This window comes from Haliaeetus albicilla, chromosome 3 (assembly GCF_947461875.1).
Source record: "Haliaeetus albicilla chromosome 3, bHalAlb1.1, whole genome shotgun sequence".
NCBI classification, from domain to species: Eukaryota; Metazoa; Chordata; class Aves; order Accipitriformes; family Accipitridae; genus Haliaeetus; species Haliaeetus albicilla.
In genome coordinates this window covers 63,224,536-63,251,577 of record NC_091485.1, presented here as the reverse complement: position 1 = coordinate 63,251,577, position 27,042 = coordinate 63,224,536, and the positions used below count along the sequence as shown (strand labels likewise).

Sequence of the window (27,042 nt, the reverse complement as noted above, 5' to 3'; positions counted from 1 at the left end):
TTTGGGAAAGGGAGATAAAGTATCTGTCTTTTTCTACTTGGTAAAAGAGAATAAACCAGGAAAGGCTAAAGGGATGAAAAAATCATTTAAAAATTCAAACTGGTGAAAATGGCACTATGGAGAAAACACACAAGGGCCTAGAGCAAAAAATACAGCATGGGGGGGAAAAGAGAACTGTAAAGAGGAATAAAGGAACAATCTAATAAATTAAGTGTAAACTTTTCCCTTTGTAACATTACATAACTAACGCTTCACAGGCAATTTTACTGTGGCCACCACATTAGACAGATGTGGAGACTTATGTGAGGATATCACTGCTCTGGCTCAGCTACCATCATCATCTTCACAGCAAAGTGAAGAACATTAACCAGTAAAAACTGAAGGAGCATCAAACAGCAACGCTAGTTCTATGGCAGTTGGTACATTACAGATTAGATTGACTATTCACAAAAAGCCTCTTCTTTCCTCACTTCCTCTTCAAAAAGAAACTGGAATATTAGTTTGATTTTGGTTTAGAGAGCTTTGCAGCAAGGCAGATTTTTCTGTAAGTCAATTGGCCATATTTAATTGGCAAAAGTTGCAGCACAGGTGTCCTCAGAATGGAATTCTCTCTTCCATTTCACACCCTCAGAATGTCAAGGCAACTCACCTCTTCAGATTCCCCCCCATCCAAAGGAATCCATGCCAATCTGTAAAAAGCAATATCTGACGAGGTGGGCTTCCAGCTGACCCTAAAACTATCTGTCGATGCTTCATCAATTTCCAAATGCTGAGGAGCTGGAACTCTTTCTGCAAAATATGCAAAAGAAAAGTGAGAGTAAATTATTCTCTAAGGCTTGCATAGATGGCAATGTCAAGAATGTACGATTTTACTTGCAGTTTGTTACAAAGAGTATAACATGGGAGGTAGATAACAAAGGCACTACAGAATTCTTTGCACACTTATTTGTACTTAGGGAAGCGGTTTTGTAGTTGAGGGAGGGGAATATGCACAATACATGCTCTTTATCTACTCTAACTGGACAAACCTCCTTATCCTCTCTACACTGAAGGAGCTCCATGCAACCCTCAGTCCCTCTCCTTTGCTCAGAGCTCTGTGCACCATGGTCTTTTCTTTTCCTCTACCTCAAAGCAAAGTCCCAATCTCTGTCCTTTCCAGACACTGCGTGTGTATTTCCATTTGCAGTTTGCATGTAAGTATCAACCTCTTGGTCCGTACATGGATGTTCTCCTTCCTCTTCCACCTCATGTTTCTCTTTCCTCCTTCAAAGTCCTTCTCTTCCCATTGTTACATTGGAAAGCATTAATAAGTGTCATCAGCCATTTGTTTAATGCAGAACTACAGTTACAGAAACTATAACTGTGCTAAACTGACTACAGGAGCCTTAAATGTCGCATTTTCTCCTTTTGATGTTCCAGTTTCTCTGTATGTATATAAGGTTCTACCTTTTATTGCCTAGATAGTTCACTGGTTAAATGTATGATACAAAACTCATCATACTTCAGCTGGAGAGACAAATGCCATCACACTGAATGATGCTTCAGAAAGCTGGGGAGACAAATGCTTTACTACCTAATTGCAATAAAATATGCTTTAGAATGGCTGAATGTGGAAAGACTTAAGAAATGAACCTTATCCACACAAATGTTTTCATGATGTCAAGAGATTACTCCCATGAGTAAGGATGCAATTGGCCCCATAATAAGGGAGCAAAGAAGCTGAAAACTCCAATGAAAATAACAGAAAGCATTCCATATATCTGAATTCACAGCCAGAGGCACTTGCTGTTACTGGTCTTACTTTCCAGTAAAGTGAGAGAGTATAAAATTTCTTCTTGGAAAGCCTTCAAAAGTTCGGCAATACTTACTTGTGGTAAAGCTGCCAGTAAGTGGTTCAGATGGTCCTTCATCATACAGGGAGAAAATAGCAACAGTATACTCTGTAAGGGATGTCAGACTTTTTAGAGTATGGGTTGAAACACGACCAACTTCCACCTACAGAAAGCATAATTTGCAATAGATATTGATCATACACTTCATATTATCAGTGTCTGAAATTCTGCTGGGTAATAATGATACAGAAAGAGAATGTCATCTAATTAGTAGAGAAGTTCTGTGAAACTATGAACAAGTATAAATATAAATTCAGGGCCATAAAAGCTGACAAAATCAATTAAAATAGACAAACTAGAGAAAAGGAAAATTTTTTAAAAATTTGTAAAAATTATAACATACTAGCAAAAAGGAGAATTCGGCCTTAGTAAGCCTAACTCACTAACTAACATACCAGCACAACGTGTTCAGGAACCCAGAAGGGGAAGAAACTTCTGGGGCTAATGAATCCAGTCCCTTATCATGGATAATCATTGCATAAACCATTATGTTTGACATTTGTCAAGAGACAAGATGACAGTTTCATCTAGTCTCTATCCAGGCTGCAGTTAACATTACTTTGCCAGGGATTTAGAACTCAAACCTGTATACAGCTCAAAACTGACAGTTTATCAGTCTAACTATTCAGTGTCACGTTAGCTCGGCACCATTGCACAGGTATACTTTCTTCCAAACTCAGAAACAGTTTTTTCAGGTTAAACACAAATATTCCATCTTGTATGGATGAAAAGCCATATATGACCCAGAAGAAACATAATTACACATAGCTACTATTAAAGACTTTTTTGGAGGGCTAAGTTCTCCATGACAACTTATTTTGTAAGGGATCTGGACTGTTTTAATGATTGGACCCATTTACTGCAATTATTTTTTAAAAACTTTTCCTGTTTTTTTTTTAAGATTTCTGTACTAATATCATTCCATCCCATTTTTCATTCTATCACAGAATTCATGCTGCTAAAAGCTATTATAAAGCAGCTTTAGTAACAAGGCATAACTAAATATTGCTTAAGTAAATTATTAAATGCAAGAGTCTAAGTTAAAACATGTTGGTATCATCTTATCATTCATTCCAAGCCAAATCCTGTTTCTAGGAAGTGAGTTCTCAATATATAATTAAAGCAATAAATATTAAGAAAATGTGGTGAAGCCTTCAGACAGTCTTTTTGAATGAGCTTGAGTCCATGACATATGATATATCGAAAGTCTCATTATCTGGACTGAACCAAGAATAAATATTTCCATACCATACATTTAGTCAAGATACTGCACCTACAAACCATCGCTCACTTGAGTAGTTTCCTTCAGTCTATGTGCACCAGCAATGACTGTTCTGGTATTTAAGAAGTTCAGAGCACTGTCCCCCACACATATGATCCACTCTGAATGTATATACGATACTAAGCCAGCTCTTATTTGCACTAAGTTTCAGAATTTTCCAGCAAATCTTTTGTTACAGCTTGCAAAGTAGCTTTCATTTATAAAAGTTATCCTTAATAATTACAGAAGTTTGGGATCGTCTGAGATTGGTTAAGGGAAGAGAGATGCTAACAATTTACCTCATTGGTTTCTGTTCCATCTGTTTTAACGTACATGATGCGATAGCCATTTACATTTTTGGAAGCAGGATCCCATGTTAGCTTAGCACTACTGTGTCCGACATCAGAAAATTTCAAGTTTGCTGGTGGACTTAGAGGCACTTGAAAAGGAAAGAGATTAAACCATGAAAGTGATTCCAGGTTTTAGCTGTGAAATTTTTCATGTCTTGAAAATAAACAGCACATTTTTCCATTCAAAAATTTTTATCACCAATATTTAGATTAAAAGACCTACATTGATGGAGCTACACAAGTACTTAAAGGCATTTAAATGGCTTAGCTTTTTGCTTAAACAGAACTTTCAGTCTTGCTAAGTGCATCTCAACTAATACTGAAAAAGAAAGAAATTATGTTATTGTTCATAGCAGGTATCATAGCAAGATCTAACCTACACAATACTTGCAATAAATCTGTGTTTGTATTTCTGAATTAATTTAATTCAACTAGATAAATCTGTGTTTGTATTTCTGAATTAATTTAATTCAACTAGATCTTTATCCTATATGCATTTGTTTTCTGTGAGTGTCCAAGCAAAAATATTTCATGACAGTAGTATTTTGGCAAAAAACTTTTTGAATCCTAAAAGTCCTTGATATAAGGGTAAGTTTGCCCCAAAAGCATAACTAGCTCAGAAGACCTCCAAAGATGCTATTTTTTTACCTCTGTTTAACCTTTCTTCTTTTATTACAGAAAGAAGCTGTTTCCTAACAGCAACCCCGCTTAAAGCTGTATTTATATACTATATATTCCTTGACTATCATGAGCTGAAGGAAAACTAGGTCACACAAGAGACACTCTCAGACCGCATCCACTTTTCTGTCACACCAAAGAAAGCAATTTGTGCTGTCTGTTACTCTCAGCAGTAGGTTCTGTATTAGCCCAACATCTGCTAATTTTTTCTGAATTGTGAAACCCTTCTCTATCCATCCTGCCTTCACACACACACTCCTCACCAATCCATGTGGACAGATAAGTATCAGCACTTCAGAAGCTGTTTCTCTCACACAAGAGCACATGGGAAAAAGCAAAAGATAAAAAACCCCATATATTATGTGGGATCTTTAGCCAGGCCATATATCAACTCAGAATCTGCAAGCAAACACCTCACCAGGTTAGGAATGGTCAAGTCAAGTTGGCTATGAGACAAGAGAAGACATTGGAATTGTATTAGATGGGTTTGCCACACTTTCTAGCGTTCAATATATTCCTCCAAGTCTAGTGAAGGGAGTATCACGTGCTGGCTTTCCTTTCTACTTTCTGTCAGTCGTGGAATGCACTTCATTTCACCAATCAGACCATACCACAAAATGCTTCAGTCCCAGGTCTTTCCTTTTTGGAACTAACCTCCTGACAACATTGCTCTCAACCAGACAGGCAGTCCTGATGCCAGAGTTACATGATATTTACAGTGAGTATTGGATAAATCCTGGCCCCAAAAAGAACCCCCACCCCAGAATAAGCTTGCTCATCATGCCTCTGTTTGGCACAGAGAAACATTTCACTACAGTAACTGAGACAATACAGTATGTAGAATAATATTATTTACTAAATACAGAATAGCAGATACTACACATATTACTGCAACAAATTAGGCAGATCACCCTCAAGGCAGATATATGCTCCAGGAAGAAAATACTAGGTAGCCTATTCATTAGTTGGAAGCCAGAAATCACACTGAAAGGACAAAAAAAAAAAAAAAGTAGCTTAAATCTGAATCTGGACAGAGAAGACATTACCATTGAACACTGACTATATGCGACCAGTGTGCTCACCAAGAGCTTTCTTTCCTCCCAGATTGCCCCACTGCCTGATCAATCAAAGCCTGTTAGAAGAGGGCTTAATTGAATAGCTGCATATGGAAGGTTAGAATCAATCTTCTTTCATATTACAGTGCTAAATATCAGTCAGAGTTGGCTGCATTGAGTTACCCTAAAAATAAATGAAGGTTGCAGAGCAGTTAGGGGTTTTTTTTATTCTGGTCTGGTAACAGCAGTGATGATGGGCTGACTAACATATGTTACTAGCTTCTGTGATCAAATGCTGTGGTCTTGAATCCTCAGCTTGTGCCAATGTATCTGGAATTTGCATGTGATCTTCCATCCAATGTGTTAGCCAGGTTTAGAGCTGTGCAACTTCCAAGCTCGTATGACATGAAGTGAATTCAGGCTGGCACATTTATAAACTACATAAACTACTGTTTAGGACAAATGAAAACCAGATATTGGGCAGATATTGACCAAAAGCTGGGGGGGTAGGGCAGAGAATGAGTGAGAGCCAAAGAGAAGGAGAAAGGGACAGAGGGACAAAGAGCCAAAGGTTTGATTCTCCAAGTGTTAAGAATCTTCTACACTCATTTCAAGTCCACAAGCATGCCCACTTGCAGTAGTTTACTCTTCGCGCTTTTCTGTCTACAGCTGTCCTCTCAGAGGTGACCCTTTCAAACAGCATTCCTAGAGCTTCTTCCACCATTACTTGCTGACCTTACAAGCATTTGCTCTGGCCCTTCTTTTTCTTAGCACTCACATGCCTGAACTTCTCTCACCTATTAAATGCAAGTCACTTTCACACTGGCTTACTCATGCCAGGAGCACAAAACAAGAGGAAGCAATCAGTCCACTGCTGGGAGCAATAGAGATGTCACTGAATGCAGTCCCAGAAATATCCCCAGCAGCACAAGCGCTTATTTTCAATTCCTTTATCTTCCAAATGCTGCGGCTATTTAGAAAGCCGACATACAGTGCTTTGTACGGTTAGCAGAGGACAGAATTTAGCTGGCAAAAATCTTGCTGCTTATTAAAAACAGACCATCTATCCTGAGTGCACCAGCACTTTCCAACCCTTCGTTTACCAGATGTTAGGCAGCAGGGGTTGGACAGAAATCTTCTCTTTGCTTCTTTTCCATCTGTACTACCACTGAGCCAGAGGAATAAACGTCTCCATCTGAGCAGGCTCCCACACACACCTGGTTCTCTTGCTACAGGAGGCTAAACAGAGCAGTCTCAATTTAGCTCTATGTGGTGACCTTCATTCACCTTCAGCAAGTTCAGAAAACCGTCAGTAGTTCCATCAAGATCAACAGGGATATCCATAGTACCACTACCAACAAGAGAGAAGAGTTCACAATCCTGTTCCAAAATGAAGTTGTTTTGTAGAAACTCACATCCTCAGCCTCTGTAAATTAAGTATTCACACTGAGAAACTTAAGTACAGTTAACACCTTGCCCTATGGACTATTCAAATCAGATTTTAAAATCAGATGTCTGTTCTACTGCGTGCAAAGACTATTCTGAAGTTTTATCAACACTGAAGTGAATATAGATATGTGCTACCTACATGTAGTTTCTTGTCCTGTAAGGGGATCACTAGCTTCTTCTCCAAACATGGCATAAACTGTGACTGTATATTCTGTATTTGGTAATAGTCCATCCAGTTCAAGATCTGTTGAGGCCTCCCCAATTTTCATCTAAAAACACCATGAATAAAAAAGACACATTATTTCTGAATTAGCTTGTGATGGGGAAGAACATTATTTACACACTTGAAATCAGATATGTGATCAAATGCTCTGCTGAGCATTTGTCTGATACTGTGCCTGCAGTACTTGGCCCAAGATTTTGGGATTTTGCACAATAATCAAAAGAACAAAATTGTCAAAAAGCCAAAAGCCAACGTACAGGTAAGAGAACTTTAAAAGTAACTAGTCACATTAGCAATGACAAAATAGTGATCTCTAGAATGTGCAGCTACTAAGGCCTTTTCATTCCCAGCTACACCTTGTTTCATCTTCAGACATAGGACTGAAATTTCATAGGAGGAATTGATTTCAGTGCACATCGAAGCTCAGATTTGTTGCTATTTAAGGTGTGTATCATTTTCCTCCTCTCTTCACTGAGAGCCACATTAACATGGAGTGACTTATTTATTGAAAAAAAAGTCTTTCTTCAGGGTAAGGCTCAGTCCTCCTGAATCAGCTAGTTTTCAGGGAGGCCCCATTTTTGACAGAATTATGTGCTCACAGCCACTTATTTAGCAGACAGCACAAGTCTATGCGAGCTTTCAGTAGCTTCCTACGCTCTCCACAAGTTCACATGTCCCTGCATGCTTTTTAGTATTCTTGCTTGAACAGAGATGTTGTACATAATCTTAATTATACATATAGAAACTTGAGCATAAAAACTTTTAAATCCTAGACCAGAAGTTCCATTGGAATTATGCTAACAACTTTAGAAAAGTCTACTGTTTTTACTATTTTAGTGACAGAAGACTTGACTTTACCTTGTTCCACCTTTTCTTCCTAAAAATATCTTCTAAAAATCACTTTTGATGGAAGGCATTATTTTTAAATTTAAAAATAAAAGTTGAACAGAACTAAAAGAAAACCAATAAAGGTCACACCTGCAAATTTTATTTACTTTTAAAGGTCCTGATTAGAACAAAGGCTAAATTTCATATTATTCTGATAACACACTGAGAAAATATCTTAGTTTTACTTTATTTTTTTCTTTCTTTGAGTGTTAGTTTTATATGATGATACAGTATCACTTCATATATCATTTCAGAAGTGTCACTTTAATTCAGCTGAAATTGTTGTATTTTTATGGCAATGACATATAAAAATAATCAACTGGACTTGCACTTTATTCGTAAGTCTGTAACACATACAGTACTTAAGGCAGTCATGGAAAAAAACCCCAAAGTATTTGCTGATCAAGTTGGAGGTTAAAGGCCATGTACTAGTTTATTCTTTTAAATATTTATTTTTGTAATAATTGCTATTCACATGAAAGCACAATACATCACCTCCTTCTCATCTGCTGCCAATCCTTCCGTGAGGGGAGCATATAGGATCATGTAGCCTGTGGCACCCGCTACTCCATTCCACTTCGCTCTCATGCTGCTCTGTGACACATCATACAATTGCAGATCCGATGCCATTGGCAAGGCAACTACAGTGGGACAAGAGACAGACACTTCAGTTGCCTCACTTCTTCAACAACGAGCTATTTTTCAAACAGTTTATTTTACCTCAGGAAACACAAAGGAATATAGCTATCTCCAGGCATGGAAGTATCCTGTCTGTATGCCACAACTATGAAGAGCTGATTAGTATACAAAAGAACGCAGAATTAGAGAAACAAGGAAATGATGCCCTAATGAATTCTAATGCCAGGGTAGAGTTACCCCTTACAAAGCATTTCAGCTCTTTGTCCTAAATGGCTTTGAACATTTCAAGTGGGAGGATTTCTGTCCTTTAAGCACCAAATCACTCTGTTCAGATCTCACCCTTCCTTCTCCCTGATCTGCAGGAGGATGACCACTTGCTATCAAATAATGGGCACAGTTGCTATTAGGAACAAATAGCAGTCCCGAGGTGGCTCTCTCTGACAATAGTTCGCAAGCCAGAGCATGGGAGAGACAGCCATGAGGCAGCACACCCTGGAGGAAATCCTGAATGAGCACATTGCACACATCAAAATATTTTGACTAACTGTTGTGTGTTTAAGGCCTGGACTGTCCAAACTGGCTCCCAGACCAATGTCAGTGGGATTATGCAAATGTGGGCAAGATCATCCATTGCAAATCACGGCAAATGCTAACCTAGTGAGTACAACTAAGCAGGCTGAATGAAATTTAAACATTATTAGGAGGTTTACTTGTGAATTTAAGGCACTGATACCAGAACGTAGCATCAGTCTGGGTTCCTGAATATTTCTTTGTATTTCTGTAACTCTTTAGAGTAGCATTTTGCACTTCTCTGATTGTCCTCGCTTTCTTCCTCTCACAGAATAACATCCCAAGGCCTCTCCACTGCTATTAAATCATTGATGATCCCACCAAAATATCCAGTCACTGGAGAGATATAAGGGAACTTTGGCTGTTCCTTTGGAACTTCTACACCGAGAATAGTCCCTACAATGACTCAAAGGGTCTGAAAAAAACAGAAGGCAATTGGTAATTGATATCAAATTTTTCCTATTAGGAACTCAGAGACACTGTAATAGGCTGGATGTTAGGCCTCTACAAAGCTCTGCTTTACATGTTTCTGAAGAATCTGATCTGCAAACACAGATTCAGCAACCAATTCTAATTACAATGCTAATAACTCACAGAGCTTCTCTAATCTCCTTGTCCAAACAAAAATTGCAGCCTGTCTAGCTGACATGTCCAAGGAGTAGTATATCTATTATGTTATGTTCAACAAGGTCTAACAGAGCTCTTAATTCCCATGTCCCATGCCAGCCTCGTCCTTTCTTGTTCATTGAGGTTGTTCACTCAGTCTGTTGTTCAGGTCTGTAAGCATGGGCACAACTTCAGCCCAGGCCTTTCTTCAGGTTTCCACCTCCAGGTTACCCATCTATCTTCACTTCCAAACCTTTAACAGCCTACCTCTATCCTATTTAAAACCTTGTTGATGCGTTGACACATATTGCCAAGAATTCCCACAATTCCTCTAATTATAGGAAGAAACTACCCATAACATTCTCAAATGTACTTCAGTCTCCTCCCTCAGAGCTCCACTCAGACCTCTGATACCTACAGAAAGAAACTACATGTTGAGATATTCTGAAGGCACTTTCTACCACATTGTCTCATTCCTATTCAAACTGCCCCAGGATCACAGAAAGAATATCCATCACCTGTCCTTTTCCTGATTTTGATTCTAAAAATCTACAAGAAAAGTATCCTTTAACTCTAAGTTATGACTCTCATTTTAACTCTCAACAGGAACTCCTAGATACTTTGGCAATATAAATAATAATTAACGAAGAGGTGACTGGAAATTAAAGAAGTGATATTTTCTACTAGAATTTTGAGCTGAAGAGCTCAGAATCTCAAATAAAAATATCCAGTAGATAATGCTGATTTACATCTTGGACAGTTACCAGAGTATCCTAATACTCTGGTAACATAGGGATAAATTAAACCTACTAAAAACCAACTGGAATAAACTAAAACAGATAAAAATATATTTGCAGCAAATTAATGTGAATGCATTTCATATTTATTTCAAGTTAGGAGTGACTATTAAATCAGAAACCTTTCTAATTATCTGTACACTATGCATATTGAATCTGTCTATTTAGATTTCACATACCGGTAAACTATTTTCAATGTTCTATATGAACAAACGTGATTGATTGGTGGCTATTTTAGTCTGTCAGTATCTCACACAAAAGCAGGAATGTAAACTACAGTTTTCCATAGTTCTCTATTAGGATAGAAAAAATTACTTTCAAACTGCAGCTATTTTAGCATGTGGAGTGATTAATACTTGCACATGTCAGACTATTACTTCCAACACACTATCAAAGACAGCTCTATAAAATGCTTGATGCTGCATGACCTTGGGGTGTGATCTGATTCTCAGAAAGCCAGCAGGGCTGGGCTCCGTCAGAACTTGACTAAGGTGACTTCAAAGGAATACCAGCTGCAATACAAAACAATCCTGTCAGCTCAGTGTGTGACTGTTCTCTGCCTCAATAAATTAAACTGGTCCTAACACCATATTATGCAGTATAACATGGCTGAAGATGACATTTTGGGAGACTGAGACTAAAATAGAAGTTTCAGTTTTATATGATCCTATTTTATTTCCTTTTCAGATTGGGAAGATTAGCACTGACACAGAATCAAAGAACCACTGAGGATGAAAGGCACCTCTTGAGATCACCTAGTCCAACTAACTTCCCTGTTCAGTCAGGGTCAGCTAGAGCAGGTTGCTCAGAACCATGTCCAGTTGGGTTTTAAATATCTCCAGAGATGCAGACTCCACAACCTCTCTGGACAACCTATTCCAGTGTTTGACCACCATCACAATAAAATTTTGTCTTCTGTTCACGTTTAATTTCATGTTTTTTTAATTTGTGCTCATTGACTCTTGTCCTGTCAGTGAGCACCACTGAGAAGAGTCTGGCTCTCTCTTCTTCATTCCTTCCCATCAGAGACTTTTACATATCAATAAGATCACCCTGAGCCTTCTCTCCTCCGGGCTGAACAGCCATAGCTGTCTCAGTCGCTCCTCTTATGAAAGATGCTCCAAGCCCCTAATCATCTTTGTGGGCTTTCAGTGGACTCAATTCAGTAAGTCCACATCTCTCTTGTACTGGGGAGCCCAGCACATGACCAAGCATTCAGGTGTGGCCTCATCAGTGCTGAGCAGAGGGTAAGAATCACCTCGCCCAACCTGCTGGCAATCCTTGTCTAGTGCAATCCAGGAGGCTCTTGGCCTTCTTTGTGACAAGGGTGCATTGCCAGTTCACAGTCAGCTTGTTGTTTGCCAAGACCTCCAGGTCCTTCTCTGCAGACCTGCCTTCCAGATGGTCACCCCCAGTGTGTACTGATGGATAGGGTTATTCCTCCGCAGGTGCAGGACTTTGCACTTCCCTTTGTTGAACTGCATGAGGTCAAACATGTTTTCCGCTTCATATATCCATGCTGACTAATTCCAATCATCTCCTTGTCCTTCATGTGTTTGGAAAGGGGTTTCAAGGATTAGTTGCTCCATCGCCTTCCTGGGGATTGATGTGACAATGACCGGCCTGTAGTTCCCCAGATCCTGCTTCACAAAGGATTGACATTTGTTTTCTTCCAGTGTTCAGGAACGTCTCCCAGTCACCATGACCTATCAAGGATAATCAAGACCATCCTGACAATGATGTAAGCCAGCTCCCTCAGCACTCACAGGTGCAGCCCATCCAGTCCCATGGATTGATGTGTGTCCAGTTTGCTTAAGTGCTCCCTCTACTGGTACTCCTCAAATGAGGGTAACTCTTCCTTTCTCCAGAGTTTCCCACTGATCTCAGCAGCCTGGGATTTCTGAAGGCCATTTTAACTGGTAAAGGCTGAGTCAAAGAAGGCATTGAGTACTTCAGTGTTTTCCACTTCTTTTGTCACCAGGTCCCCTGTCCCATTCAGGAGTGGGCCCATATTCTCCTCAGTCTTCCTTTTACTGTTTATGCACTTGTAGAGTCCATTCTTGTTGCTCTTCACAACCCTTGCCAGATTCAGCTCCAGGTTGGCCTTGGCTTTCCTAAACTTACCCCTGCAAGATCAGACGGAAACTCTATACTTCGCCTGAGTCATCTGCCTCTTCTTCCATCTCTTATACACTACCTTTTTATGTCTGAGTTTTGTTAGGATTTCCTTGCTTATCCATGCCAGCCTCCTTTGCTTGATTTCCTACTTGGCAGTATCGACCCTTCTTGAGCTTGTAGGATGTGATCTTTGGGTATCAAGTGGCAATTCTGGATCCCTCTTCTATCCAGGGCCATATCCCCTGCGATTCTTCCAAGCACATCTCTGAAGAGACTGCAGACTGCTATCCTGAAATCCAGAGTTGTGGTCCTGCTTTTTGCACTCCTCCCTCCACTTAGAATCCTGAATTCTACCATCTCATGGTCCCTGCATCCAAGGCTACCTGTGACTTTAAATCCCCCCCATCAGTTCATCCTTGTTTTTAAGTATCAACTACAGCAGAGCACCTTCTCTTGCTGGCTCCTTGATCATTTGTGTCAGGAAGTTGTTGTCAAAGCACTTTAGAAATCTTCTAGATTGCTTGAGCCCTGCTGTATAGTTCTTCCAGCAGATATCAGCTATTGATATATCACATATTGAATTCCTGGCTCCTAGTTTGAACTAAAATGTTACTCTTTACTTCCATTCCTAATATCTGTCATATTTACTAAAAAAGTAACTGTACATAATATTGATACGATAGCAGCACATTATCTCAGGTGCTAGCATAGTTTTCATTATAGAACCCCAAACTGTAAATGTATTCATTCTAACAATATCCCAAGACACCATTTTATAGACAGAAAATAACTGAATCATTGAGAAAAGAACTTGTAGAAGTTACCTTGAAATCCTTGGCACTGGTGAGAATCACATGCAGGTATTTCTGGTCCCACCTAATCCTCCACTCATAAGATCAGCTTCAGCCACAAACCTAATTTATAGAGCTTGGCTGCACACCCAAAGTGTAGGAATGTTCTAATTCAGGGTTCAATAAAACCAACTTTAAAGTTCAGCCCAGAGATAAAACCTTTCTCAGTGTTTAAATATCCACAGAGCATTTGGACTTAGGAACTTAGCTCAGAATTAATTCAAACAGAATTTAATTTAAGGCAAATGCATTAAAAGACGCTAAATTGAAAAAGACTGCATTCTGTATTTCTTTTTCACAAAGACTAATGCTTACACAGTCTGATTAAAAGTAGACAGTCAAAACCGTAATGAACATGATAAGGATACTTACGTGTAGTTTCAGTTCCACGGAGGCCCTCACTAGCAGCATTTGAGTATATAGCAAAAACAGCTATCTGGTATTCAGTTAAAGACATCAAGTTTTTCAGAACTGCTGTTGATGAGCTTCCATCTACCACAACCTGTTCAGAAGAAAATTCAACTAAATACACATAAAGCAAACTAACTATGTTACCATCAAATCAATCCCTCTTTCAGGCGATTTTTACACTGGCATCTAAGAATCAATACACTAAAGTTCAATTCATAAATCAAATTGGCTTTTGCTACCTTTATGTACAGTGGGGTGTCTGAAAAAGAACAGCAACTATACACATAATCAAAATGTTTAGCTGATATAAGTAGCCATTTAGAACAAAGGAATTGCTTAGATAAATAAAGTGTATGGATTACAGTTTAAGAGTGTATATTGGGCACTTTTTGATATAATTACTATATCATCATGAATATTTCTTTAGTACTACATATGTACACACACAGTACTTCAAACTGACATTAATATATATCCATGCTAAACAAGTTTATACTACAAAAAGAAATATATCCTTAGTTAAATCCTTTTGGTCTTCTGCCTTTCCCTTCAGTTTTGTAAGCTGTTAGCTGAAGCCAAAAGCTTGTTCCACTGCATTTTTTTCTCCATCTCCAAAATGCTTAGTCCTATTCAAATAAACACCTCTCTCCAAATTTTTAATGATCAATTGTATATGTCCTAAAACATAAACCCGTATCATCTTCCTTTTATGAATTATTTTTTCTTAGAATTGAAAATCTGGCTTACCATCAGCTCCTACCTTTTCTGTTCTTGTAAACAGAATAGTGCAGGGGAAGTCAATAGAATTGGTTTAAGTAACCATATGTGTAAGCAAAAACGCAGGCAGCTCACCACCCTGCCCCAAAAGCACTCACTGGTATAGCACATTTACTATAAATCACATGACAGAAAAGCACCCTGGCTACTACCTAACCTTCACCACCATTCAATGTGACCATATCTCCTTTCTGTAGTGGGCTTCAGAGCCCACATAGGGAATTTCAGTGTAGATTTAAATAAGACCATGGATTTTCTGTCTGGTTAGTTCTTCCTTTTCCTCCTATTACCTCTTCCGGTTGTCCTCCTCGAGTGGGATAGTACACAACCCTGTATTTTTCCACTTTGCCTGGTGCATGGGTCCAGCTAACCCGGAATCCTCTAGCTGTTACCTCAGATGTGACCAAATCCGAAGGAGCCCCAAGTGAAGCAACAATTGTTCCTAGGTTAGAGACAACACAAATTTTTTATTCCCCTCTGCAAAATAATGATTTGGTCTGTTGTATTTGCTGAAGCTCCAAAGATCGCTCCTCATCAGAAAATCAAATTGGCTACTGCACATTTATTTAGGTAATTTTCAATGGAAACAAAGAACTAATAGTAAGAATGAGTACTGCACATGGAGTTTTCACTGGGACTAAGCCTCCCTGGTCTTTCATAAACCTTTATATGAAAGAGACAAAAATACGAAACTAAGCCTTCTTGTCATTCCTCCCATTACTCTTTCAAGTGCTTTCTTTCTGGGTGTTTCTTTCAGGTTGCTTTCCTTCCAGTCATGAAAAACATCCAAGTACATATACAGCTGTGATCTCCTGTACTCCTCTGCAGGTTGGAAACTGATATGCTGCCTGTCAGCAGATTGAAGAGATGTAGCAAACGGTCATCTTCTCTGGCAATCATTTCTTTCCACAAAGATGTCTCATCTCTTTATGGTTTTCCCATCCTCTCCCTCTCAATTTCCCAGCTGACTGCTTATCCCCCCCACAAGACACACCTAATATTCTGTATTTCTTCCAATTTCCAGGTGAATAAAAGAGGAAAAAGATGGAATGAAGCCTTACTAATACACACTTTTTCATGGCACAGGTAGAAATATATGTGAAAGACAGCCTTCCTTACTGATATATATTACAAGCTTATTGAAAAAATCAGTCAGCATTTTTGGGATATTATAGAATCACAAACCAAGCAATACAAACAAAATCCACTCAGGCCTTTCAGAAATAATTGCCTTAGGTAGGACTGTTTCTTTAGCAAATTGCAACATTTTTTCATAGCCATTTCTTTTGGTCAGAAAAGAAAAGAAATATTGTAGTCCCAGAAGTCTTTTTTACATAAGAACAATTTTCTTCACCACCATCTTTCCTTATGCTCTGAAATATATTTTTTGTGTATTAAATAAGAAAGTGGAAAAAAAAATCCATCATCAGGAAGGGACAAAGAAATCATAATAGTTGAAATTTTTGAAAACTTATGAGACAATAAAAACAGTAAGTTAGAAGATGGAAAACACAGCACAAACGTAACAATTCCATGTGCAGCTGCTTAAGTAATTCATCCCCAAAGCTGTGTATTATAAAAAAAATTTCCTTACCCACCACTTGGAAACAGTTACAGCAAAATTAATGTAAATTTTTCTATTTTTTGGTACTACCAAATACCATAATATTTACCACTATCAAAGACAGAGAGCAAAAGATCAAAGATATCAAATCAAGAATGAAACATACCCAGGAAGATAACTTCCCTGACAATGTACTTTCTTGTGACCAAAAGAATATACAGCATGAGTCAAGTGCCAGAAGCCAGCTTAGAACTACAGGTATTTGGAATAGGATTTGTAGCTCTAAGTTCATATTAAGTTACGTTATATCTTGTTTCTTATTCACCTTTGATTTCCTTTTCCTGTTCCTCTACTCGTGAGCACACTGTTCTTGTAAGACCTTCAACAATGGTATGCATGAAGTTAAAGTCAGCAACATTGTAGACGTGTGTGCTGTCAGGTTCAGAGGCAATCTCTCTGAGTTCATTTATATCTGCATTCTTTACACCTTTCATTGGAAAGAAAAATAAAGAAAATATTTGCAACAAAAAAAGAAAAAATCTTGTATGCACAGGGATTGATAAAAAATTACTAAGATCCAATTCTTTCTTTTTGTTTTGATGACCAACTACGGATTGCCCTGTTGTCAAGATGTTACTTCAAGACATTAATTTCTGCCAACATAACTGACGTTTTTTGGCTGTCTCCTGATAATGCAGCATCCATGTATACTGCTAAATTCTAGTTATAGCAGCAATGAATTGGAGAACTTATTTAAGATGATTTAAATTAATGATGATACTTGCTGGATAGAGACAGAAAAGAACACTTCCTTAATAGAGAGGGCAATGGATACAAATACACCAGAGTATAATGGGACACAATATATGGTGGATATGGCAGAATACACACCAATAGCAAACAGCTCAATGCCAGCATCTCGTAGATTTTTAGCAGGAGGGATAACATCGTCTTGGGACTTCCCATCAGTGATCAATATACCAATTTTAGACACTCCAGGTCTTGCACCTGCTTCAGGCTTAAAGCTGTTCTCCAAAATGTAAGTTAATGCAAGACCTAAAAAGGGAAACATTTTAAAAGACTTTAAGAGGGAAAACTGTCCATTGATTTTGCTAATATCAGTGTTTGTCTTTCCACTCAATTTAAAAATTGTGAGAAATCTTCTAATGAAGACTAAGTATAAAAGAATTTATTTACCAAAAGATTAAATTCCAACAAGCAGCCTAAACTACAGAGAAGGTGACGTTCATCTTTAGCAGCCTTTTGATCAGTCAATGTATTTTAAACTGGCTATAGAAACCTAAATTGATCTTACTCTGTCTGCATGCATCATCTTTTCTTTCTTATTCTACAAAGTTAGAATAGGAAGTCCCCTCTCCTTCTACCTACTTTGCTTATATGAAAGCACATGCTCTGGATAGCTTAATACATCACCTTACTTACTTTAACCACATCAAACTTACTTTAATTTGTTTGTTTGTTTGTTCTTTCCAATTTACAAGCTAAAGAAAAGCTTAAATAAAGCTCAGGAACAATCTGATTTTAATAACTGTTAATTATATAAAGGGAAGGAAGAACAACTCCTCAGGACAAACCTACATGTCACAATGAGATCCTATCTGAAAACTCTCTTAAGTCTCCCACAGCAAAGATTTCTAACTCACCTTCTTCTAACATCATATAAAATAATCATAATAATTTACTACCTGCTACCTCACAGTAATCTCATTCCTAGAATCATACTACAGTCCTTCTGTCTGTTCCACTGCAATCACTCCTTCTACCAAAATAAAGGCTGTTGCAGAAGAGAAGGAGAATCTTTCACGTTCTTTCTCCCCTTCCCTCCTAGCCAAAAAAAAGAAAAAGAAGGAGCAATTTACTTGAAGCCATGTCTGGGTCTTTGGATATATCATTCTCCTGGCAAGACAGCCAATATTACTAACTGCTGCTTTGACGACACTGGAATTGTATTCAGAGACTCTATTTTTCCCAGGTTGACAGGCATCCCCCATTTATCCATCACTAAGTGTCTTCTGGGGCTTCAGTGCTTTAACTACTAAAAGGTCAATGGAAATCTAAAAGCCCCAGGTGATCATTTGAAAAGTTACTATTGCCAGTTGTCAGATATTAAAACAACATTCTTTCCTTCTCCAGAAGAAAGCTCTGCGCATGAACATTATGAATGGATTTTGCATTTTCTTCCTAGCAGGTAAAATATTTTACCTCCAACACAGAGAGTTCATGTACACTTTGTTTTATGAGAGCCTGTCCTGACCAGTAAGATTCCCAGTGAAGCCAATGAGACAAGTACTTCAGAAAAGACTTCACTGACATCGGATAAAGCCATTAGCAAGCTGCAAAAACCCTATCCTTTTTACCCTTCATAATAAGCACTAACACTTCTTAGTCTGTGCAGCAGAATATGTTTTTTAATGAAAGGCAAAAGCTAAAACATACACTGTACCTGTTAATGTATTCCCTCCCTTATATGGTAGATTACGGACTGCATCCAAAACAGCATCTTTTGTGCCATAGGCATTCAAATGCCATTCAATTCGGGGATCACCACTATACTGTGCAAGACCTAAAGAACCAGAAATTAAGGCAATCCATTAGACAACAAAGCATTTCTTTTCAAGCATCTACACTTTATGTACTTGGTTACCAACAGGTTACCATAGTAAGCATACCATAAGTAGCTTTGTTACCATACTAGAAAAACTGCATTGCTTGATGCCAAAAAAAAAAAATAGTATAAAGTTGTTCTTAGTGGCAACTCCTCAATTTATTTTCAAAGCTTTTCTTTCAAGCGCTAAGGAAAGTAAATGAGGAGTACACAACTTTTGCAGAGTTTAGTAAGATTCCAAGAAATTGGTTTTTGAAAAAAGACCAATTTTATTTAATATGCTTTTGAATAGACTACAATATAATATGCTTTTGAATAGAAAGCCATCCATTGGCACATTCTTCCTCCAAAAATTAAACTGCAAGGGTTTGAGCTAATGCTGACTGAAGTCAGTAAGACTGTTTCCACTGTTTTTCTTTTCCACTGACATTGCAGTAGAGTTTACTTAAGCTGAGTATCACAGTAAAACGTGAGGAGTTGATACTACAAACATTCCAGCAGCATGCAACGATAGAAGTGCTCTTATGATAGAAGTGCTAGTTCCAGGTGAGGATGAATCTTGCACAAATAAGTAGCATTAAGCTGTTAACTATTCTGAAATCATGAAATTTTTACATTGCTACAGAAGTATTAAGAAAAAAATACGACACCTTACCTACTCTTGTTTTCTCAGATCCCACATCGAAAGCAGAAACCAGATTTTCCAGGAACAGTCGAACGAGCCTGAAATTGAATCTGCCAATACTCCAGGAACCATCTACCAGTATCACAATATCTGCAATTGCTGGAGTTTTACAGGTAAACAGGCTTCCTGTAAATCATTAAAATGAAACCAATATTGTTAATTCAACAATAAAATTGTAACTCAATAAATGTATACCTTCGTCCTCCCACTAAGCTTAATACTTAAAGCTTTCTTCCATGGGCAAAGTGAGAAATAAGCAAAATCACTAAATGTATTTGTTCTAAATTCAGTAATAGAACCGTTTGGCCATTATCTACTTCAGTTCTTTCATTAAGCTGTTCAAAATTACTGTTGGGAAACCCATGAAAAAAAATCCTGCTTCTAAAAATACAATACTTCAGAAAGAAAAAATTAACTGCTGTATAACACAATCAAAACAGCAGTTCATTTTCATTCTCAAGAATATACATACACAGTATACAGTTCATGACACTTAACCTTAGGTGTAGACAAGAGAGCTACCTAGAGATGCAGACATCCAAAACAGTTATCAAGACCCCTTTTATAGTCAACGTAGAAAAACAGTTGTTCCTATAAATCTCAGCAACTCTGTAGAAAAACTTCTTTAGCTGCCATTGTAGACTTCTAAAGTTAGAAGTGAATCTCACCCTGGGAGTCCAGAGTAAAACTGATGGTCAATTGAATATGCTGTATTAAACCTAAGTAGGAGGCACTCAATACAGCAAAGGTAAAATGCAAAGACCTTAGATTCAAATTCACAATCATTATGAGAACTAGCACCACATGAAGATTTAGTCTTACAGATATATGGAAAAGTACACAAAAATAAAAGAGCATTAAAAAAGCAACAGAAAAGACCTCATGAGAATTAGCAGAGATGCATATTATTGTCTCTAAGGTTTAGCTAACCAATGGGGAAATCAGAGGAAATGGAAATAGATATTAAACACAAATAGCAAGATAAGCCAACAAGAAGGTTTTTAGGGATACACATTTTTAAGAAACTGAAAAATGTAAAGAAAAGTGCCACATTCAGTTCGAGAAAATGACAGGAGGGGAAGTAAGAGAAAGGAGGAGGTTTCCATAACCTCAGACAGAATTGCCACATCCCATAGAAGTGGCTGAATGACTGCAAAAGTAAGGTTGCTGAAATAGTGGATTTATATTGTAGGGAGGGAAACCAAATGAGTGATGTTACACAGGTATACCAAATGAGCTTACGTTTGAAGTATAAAAATAGAAAACTCCCCACCAGACTGACTACAGAATAAGGTGGAAGTAGGAAAGTCAAAGCAAAACATGTTAGTAGAAAAGGTATTGTGCATCACAAACCATTTAGGGATGAAAATCATGTTCCTGAATACAGTAAAAAACCTGCAGAGTAGTGAAGTAAGCTGCAGCCCAACTTTTATCATCAATTTTTTCCAGATCTACTACATAAATTAATTGACAACGGACACCAACACCTAAGGTGGTACCAACAGGAATTACCAAGTACATTGTTAGAAATAAACTGATCTTGAGCAGAGATACTCAGCAAATAAAAGAAGTTATTCAGTGAGAAATAATCAAAAAGGTGCTTGCATTAGCTCACAAGCAGCTCTCCTGTTACAGAGAGGGAACTAACCACATGGTTAGCAACTTAAAACTTTAACACCATATTATTAATGACAATCTTTTCATTAAAGACAAAATTATAGTCTCACAGGTAAAAGCAATCTGATGTGCAGAAGGACTTCAAACAATTGGTAATAATTGTTAGATTTGTACTGTAGTGCAAATCCACTGAGCAAGAAACCCAATCCATAAAGTTACAGTTAATGTCTTAAACATGTACTAAAAATTTTTTTAGAAGAGCAGGGAACATTTCCTACGTGCAGCTAGCAGTGTAGAATAAGTTCTAAACACATTACAAAAATTCCACTTACAAAGATGCCAAAACAAATATTTTATTTTAGTTTTTACAGTACAAGACAACACTATTTGAATTGGCAACACATTTTAATGTATAAACACTGGGGAACATTTAGTAAGCATCAGAAAAATGATCTTAAATTGGAAGATAAATCCAAAGGGGGTCCAAATCTTTGTATCACTGAAGTCAACAGGAAAACTTCCCTTGATTTCAGCGGGACTGCAATCTGTTTTGTGATTTAATAGGAACTTACTGGTCATGGCAAAATTAATGTTTTAAATCTCTTTGCCAAATAAACTTCCTGTTAATCAGCCTGCCTTACTTGCAGTATTTGTCTTCCATTAACACACAGTTCAATTGTGCCATTCTCACACTGGCCATGATTAGCTTCTTAAGCTTTAAAAGAACTACTGGCAAAGTAAAACGTTACTCAACACCAGTAAGAATGATAGAACTGGACCCCTGATTCACATGCAAGCAGCTGTACTATAGCACAGATGTACCTTTTCAGTATGATCCCAGCAGTTTAATCATATAGCCCAATGAGGATAACAGGATTTGTGTGGCTGTATTTCCCTTCTCTACTTCTAAAATCTTATGCTTACTATGAAACCCAGTTAGTATCCTAGGTCTTACTCATTTCATATCAACAAGTTTTGCCTATAAGGTTTCTTTAATCCTGTAGTGATGGCTTTGTGAATAAAACCTTTTATTGGTTTTAGTAAATCCATTCAGTGAAGCAAAACCCAAATAATAAAGAAAACAATAACAGCATTCCTTTCAATATTTTATTTCCACATCATCAGATCAGTGCAAATAGTATCATTCAATTATTTTTTTTGTTAAAAAAGCATGTGTGGTTTGATCCAAGATTGTACTGCAATGTCACAAAATGTGAAAATTTGATTCATTCTTCGTAGATAGGAGATACTTGTTGAATCTTTTCTGCATAAAACATTTAGGTTTTGTTACTTCTGTACACCCACTATTTGCTTATGTTTTCTCCTTGTTGTACTTAATAGAATTGTAGAAAGTTCCCTAAAATGGAATAAACAACAGTGAGATATTAAACAGAATAACATACTGTACAGAAATCTTTAAAACCCGGTAGGAATACAAACACTATATCATCCTAGTTTATAAAGTTAGTCTCAAAGACACAGTGTGTAGCAAATAATTTACGCACCCCACTGAGATTAGCCAGTTTCCATTACCAGTTCTAGCAAATGTCTTTTTCAATAGTCTTTCCATACAACCATACATGGTCATGAATTCCTATAGGGTTTGAGGATAATTTTGAACATTTCAACTATCTAAATGTAACTTTAATAGGCAATTTTCTCAAAAACATTTCTTAAAGGAGGATGACAGCATATAATTCTATATTAAAAAAGCTTCCAACTCTTAGTGTTTTAGCCCACTACAAGTTTCAATACTGTGATCAGGATGTGCCTATTTCCCTTTTACTCGGTCATCAAGAAAACAGTAGTGAGAGAGAATGTACCACTTTCTTCTGAATTATACAATACTCACCAGTTTCAAGAGCAGGACAGTAGGGAGCAGACCAGTTACCTAATTTTGTATAATGTTTCCTACTGTTATATAGACAGCAGTATTCTACTTCAAGTGCTGCATTCCACAACAAACAAAAACAGAGCCTGCAATTTTTAGGGTAGAGAAAATGACAGAATTGCAAACATCCTAAAGTCACAAAAAGACCTTATATATTTTACACCAGCAACTGTATTCAGTGCATCCACCTACAATAGGTGGAGGAGTTTTATGGGGAGAAAGTAAAAAATTAATGGACTTTCTATAACAAATTTACAATCTTCCTAGCATTATTTGGCATAAGAAACTTGCCACTCTTGCCAGGAAGCTGAGGAGGAAGGGGCTTGGTCTGCTCATTTCTGCATGTCACAAATGAAGGCATAGACTCAAAATTTCACCTCCAAAGACACCAGCATACAACTAAAGGCTACTAGCAATGTATTAGGACAAGTTATTTAGTCAAAACCTGCTTCACTATTACCAACAGTCATATCATCATCAAGAATTTAGGTTCCTTTGTTTCAGGAAAATCTTTCAAAGAATAACCAGCATTGAAGGAATTTTGCATCTACCAAAATGAAGTTTCCTGCCTTTGATCCCTCAAGCCCCCAGACATTAAAGGTGATGCATTTGCTTGCAATTTCAATGTGCAATGCTATAGCACTATCAAGACCTATGTCAGAATTTGGCTGAGAGTGAAGCCAGTGATGGCAACACTGAAAAAAAGATCCAGCTAGAACTTTCTGGGATAAAGGGAGAGTTATTGGAGCCTGCAAAACGTGACCCTTGAGACGTCCCATTGAAGGGAATGGACTGCAGAGTGAGGACTGGGAGGGGCTCTGGCAGCACAGGGGATGCACAGAACAAAAGCAGGGTCTGCAAGCTCCTGTAAACACTGACCACCTCTCTCAGGCTGCATTTTCAACCTGTTGCTATTCTTTCACACACGCATTCAGTAAGCAAGCGAGCAATATTAAAAAACAGAAGTTTGACCAAAAAAACTGCAAGCTTTACTTCGACAAAAATACAAAACTATGATTTTTAGACTAGAGTAGTGGCTCTTTGGCTCTTGGACTTAATACTACTACTCTTTGAAAGTTCTTTGAAAGGCAAAGGAAGAAGCAGCAAATACAGGCACTGCCAGCCAGGAGGACTCAATGCCTTAGAAGAACCAGTTCAGTTTGCATGCAGTAATGATACGTTCTGCAGAAACACATTTGGTATTTTGCCTCCCCTTGGTATGAAACCCTGTTCTCATTTTCAAGAGCCAAAACACACACTTCTTCTGCTTAGAAGTTAAGGCTATAATTCTTTCTGAGTCTGTGATATGTCGTTTCCTTTCTTACTCCCTGTCACAGTGGAAAAGTCAAATAATATATGTGGAAGGAAAGGAAGAAAGTTCAAGTAGAGGTCAGTAATAATACAGTATGAATGGAAGACTCATTCACGGGGTAACAAAGCACAAAAGGCAAGAAGCTTAATGACAGAAGAGAGTGAGAAATACCTTGTGAATAAAGCATGAATGACAGAAAACTCAGTCCTCCACAGTGACTGACAGCACCACAACGGAGCAGAAGCACCACTGAAGACAAGGGCAATATAAATCTACATCAGCAAAACATCACTTCTTTTTAAAAAAAAGGGTTAAAAACATAAAGGGACGTAAGGCAGGGTTCAGCTCCAAAATTCAGCAACTCACGAGTCCACGCTTCTGACATTGATATTATTGCACTGTGCTGGTGATATCATCATTGCACTTAGACCTCAGTTTAACACATCCCATATGTCAGGCTACAGACCAGACAAATGCATACAACATAACTGCTTTTCTTTGAACTAGATCCAACCATAGCTTGAATTTGAAGGACTCAAATGCTGGAACATCATTAGGTTGAAAGAGCAGCCCAACGAGGTTAGAAGTTTGTCCCTGCTCCCTAGAAAAAACAGCAAAATAAATTAAAGCAGCCAGCCCTTTCCCATGCACCTTGTTCTGTTCCAGGAAACTAATATAGCCCAACTGGCAGGCCTACAAATTTGTTATTTGGTGGAGTTGGACTATTAAGATTTACTGAATCTGTTGTGTCTAATCATGTCACATTTGACTGTGAATGCTGTAGTTCAATAATTTTGCTTCTTTCAAAAAGTACACAGCAATAAATAAATATTATTTAAAGCGTACCTTCTAAATGTAAAGCCACAAAACTAATTAAAGCAGTAGCTGATAAAATATGTTAATTGCCTACCTATACTAGTGATAATTCTCAGCTGTGAGAGAAGGAAGCATACAGCCATTTTCTATGCACCTTTCCATACACACTCAATGATAGTTGTACTTCTGCAGTAAGCAATCACTTTCTTCCTACATCTTAACTTTTTAATTTACTTGAGAGACAAAATACATATAAAAGGTAACTATGAAAGAAAGTGCTGATGTTTTCTGGCAGACCATTGCTGATTGATAGCACTGAAGCACCTGATGTCTGCAGGAGCTTCCCAAATAGCAACACTAAACTCTCTTGGTGTGTGTACCTCGATAGAAAAATATATTTCAGAATCCCCCTACATTTAAACTGAGAGTTTAAAACATTTATTTTAGTTTATCTTCCAACAGGCAACATGTCAACACAGAACAAAGCACACTGCTGAAATCTTTCCTGAAACTGAAGTTCAAGATGGCAAGATACCATGTCCATTTAGCCATAATAATTTACAACGAAGATGGTCCACAACCCTCCTGTAAAGTACATGAAACCTAAGAAACTCTTCTGCAGATTACAGTGATAATCCTCTACTTCTCTTTGCTCTCAGTTCTGCAACTGAGAATGCATGAATGTTTTAAATGAAACAGCTGTCTCAAAGTCTAAATTACTTTTCAAGGCAGAGAACTACAATTTTTTATTAATATGGTCATATTAATCCACCATTCCTATGTAACAAATAGGCCAGGATTTAAAAGGGTTATTTTTCCCTTTGCTTTAGTGAAGTATGAAATCCTGAGACAGTTTTCTCTGGCTGTCTAGAAGGCATTTAATCACTCAGAAATCCTCAACATTAATTAAGCTGTATTAATTTATACTCTATGTATAAATCCCTCTAAATCATGATAAAGAGCTGGTCTGTGCCTGAGCTTATAACTAAGTTACAGCTGCAACACAATAGGTAAAGTAACAGAAAAGAGCCTGCCTGAGAGAACAAGCTGCCTATCTATGAAAGCCATTAACACAACTAATTAAAAAATTAGTTGAAGTGAACTTCTACAACACTGTTGCATTACAGCTCAGCATTATAGATCCAGGTACATATGATGTTGTGGCCAGTGTGTCCAGAAACAAAAAAGATGGTGCAGTACAGTTACAGTGCAGAAGACTTTCAAATACAAGTCCCTATATTAACTTCAAGCATTTCTTGAAATGATATTATCAAAACGTAACCAATGTATATGCTTGTATAAATATAAATATGCAGCGATCTTCAGAAGCATCACTAATTCGGGATGTCATGTGTCAATCCACAAAAGCTCAGGATGAAACTTGTGCCCTCTTGAATGTAGCAATTCATCCATTGTCTAATGAGCAGAGATGTCTGAGTGAACACCCTATTCTGAAAAATCTCCAACTCCCAGAATCACAGGGTAGTGGAGGTGGGAAGGGACCTCTTGAGATTGCCTAGTTGAAGTGCCCTGCTCAAAGCAGGGGCGACTACAGCAGATTGCTCCAGGCCATGTCCAGTCAGGTTAAAGACTCTCCAAGGGTGGAGACTCCACAACCTGAGTAACCTGCTCCAGTGTTTGACCACCCCCACAGTAAAAAATGTGCTTTCTTTGATTAAATGGAATTTACAGTTATTTCAGCTTGAGTTGACTGCCTTTTGTCCTTTGACTGGACACCACTGAGAAGAGTCTGTCTGTGCCTTCTTCACTCCTTCAAATGTGGATTTTTACATATTGGAAAAATATCACTTGAATCTGCTGTCCTCCAGGCTGAACAGTCCAGCTGTCTCAGCCTCTCCTCTTATGAAAGATGCTCCAAATCCTTAATCATATTCATGGCCCTTCACTGGACTCACTCCAGTAAGTTTACATCTTTCTTCTACTGAGGATCTAGCCCAGCACTGGA

General features: G+C 37.9%; 1 protein-coding gene across 8 annotated transcripts in view; it reads right to left on the bottom strand.

Moving 5' to 3' along the window:
* Window positions 1-27,042, bottom strand: part of COL14A1 (collagen type XIV alpha 1 chain) — a 126,106-nt gene that overhangs the window by 68,934 nt on the left and 30,130 nt on the right. For all 8 annotated transcript variants that reach the window (XR_011324122.1, XM_069779969.1, XM_069779970.1 and 5 more), the window contains 11 exons: window positions 19,411-19,566; window positions 18,594-18,713; window positions 17,021-17,185; window positions 16,455-16,616; window positions 14,856-15,007; window positions 13,750-13,879; window positions 8,292-8,437; window positions 6,825-6,954; window positions 3,453-3,592; window positions 1,869-1,995; window positions 650-789 (listed from right to left, as the gene is read on the bottom strand). Coding sequence is in view for 7 of the 8 variants with exons in the window: in XM_069779969.1 (XP_069636070.1) it covers window positions 650-789; window positions 1,869-1,995; window positions 3,453-3,592; window positions 6,825-6,954; window positions 8,292-8,437; window positions 13,750-13,879; window positions 14,856-15,007; window positions 16,455-16,616; window positions 17,021-17,185; window positions 18,594-18,713; window positions 19,411-19,566 (1,568 nt within the window). In the remaining variant the exon portion in view is untranslated. The remainder of the gene's footprint in view (window positions 1-649; window positions 790-1,868; window positions 1,996-3,452; window positions 3,593-6,824; window positions 6,955-8,291; window positions 8,438-13,749; window positions 13,880-14,855; window positions 15,008-16,454; window positions 16,617-17,020; window positions 17,186-18,593; window positions 18,714-19,410; window positions 19,567-27,042) is intronic.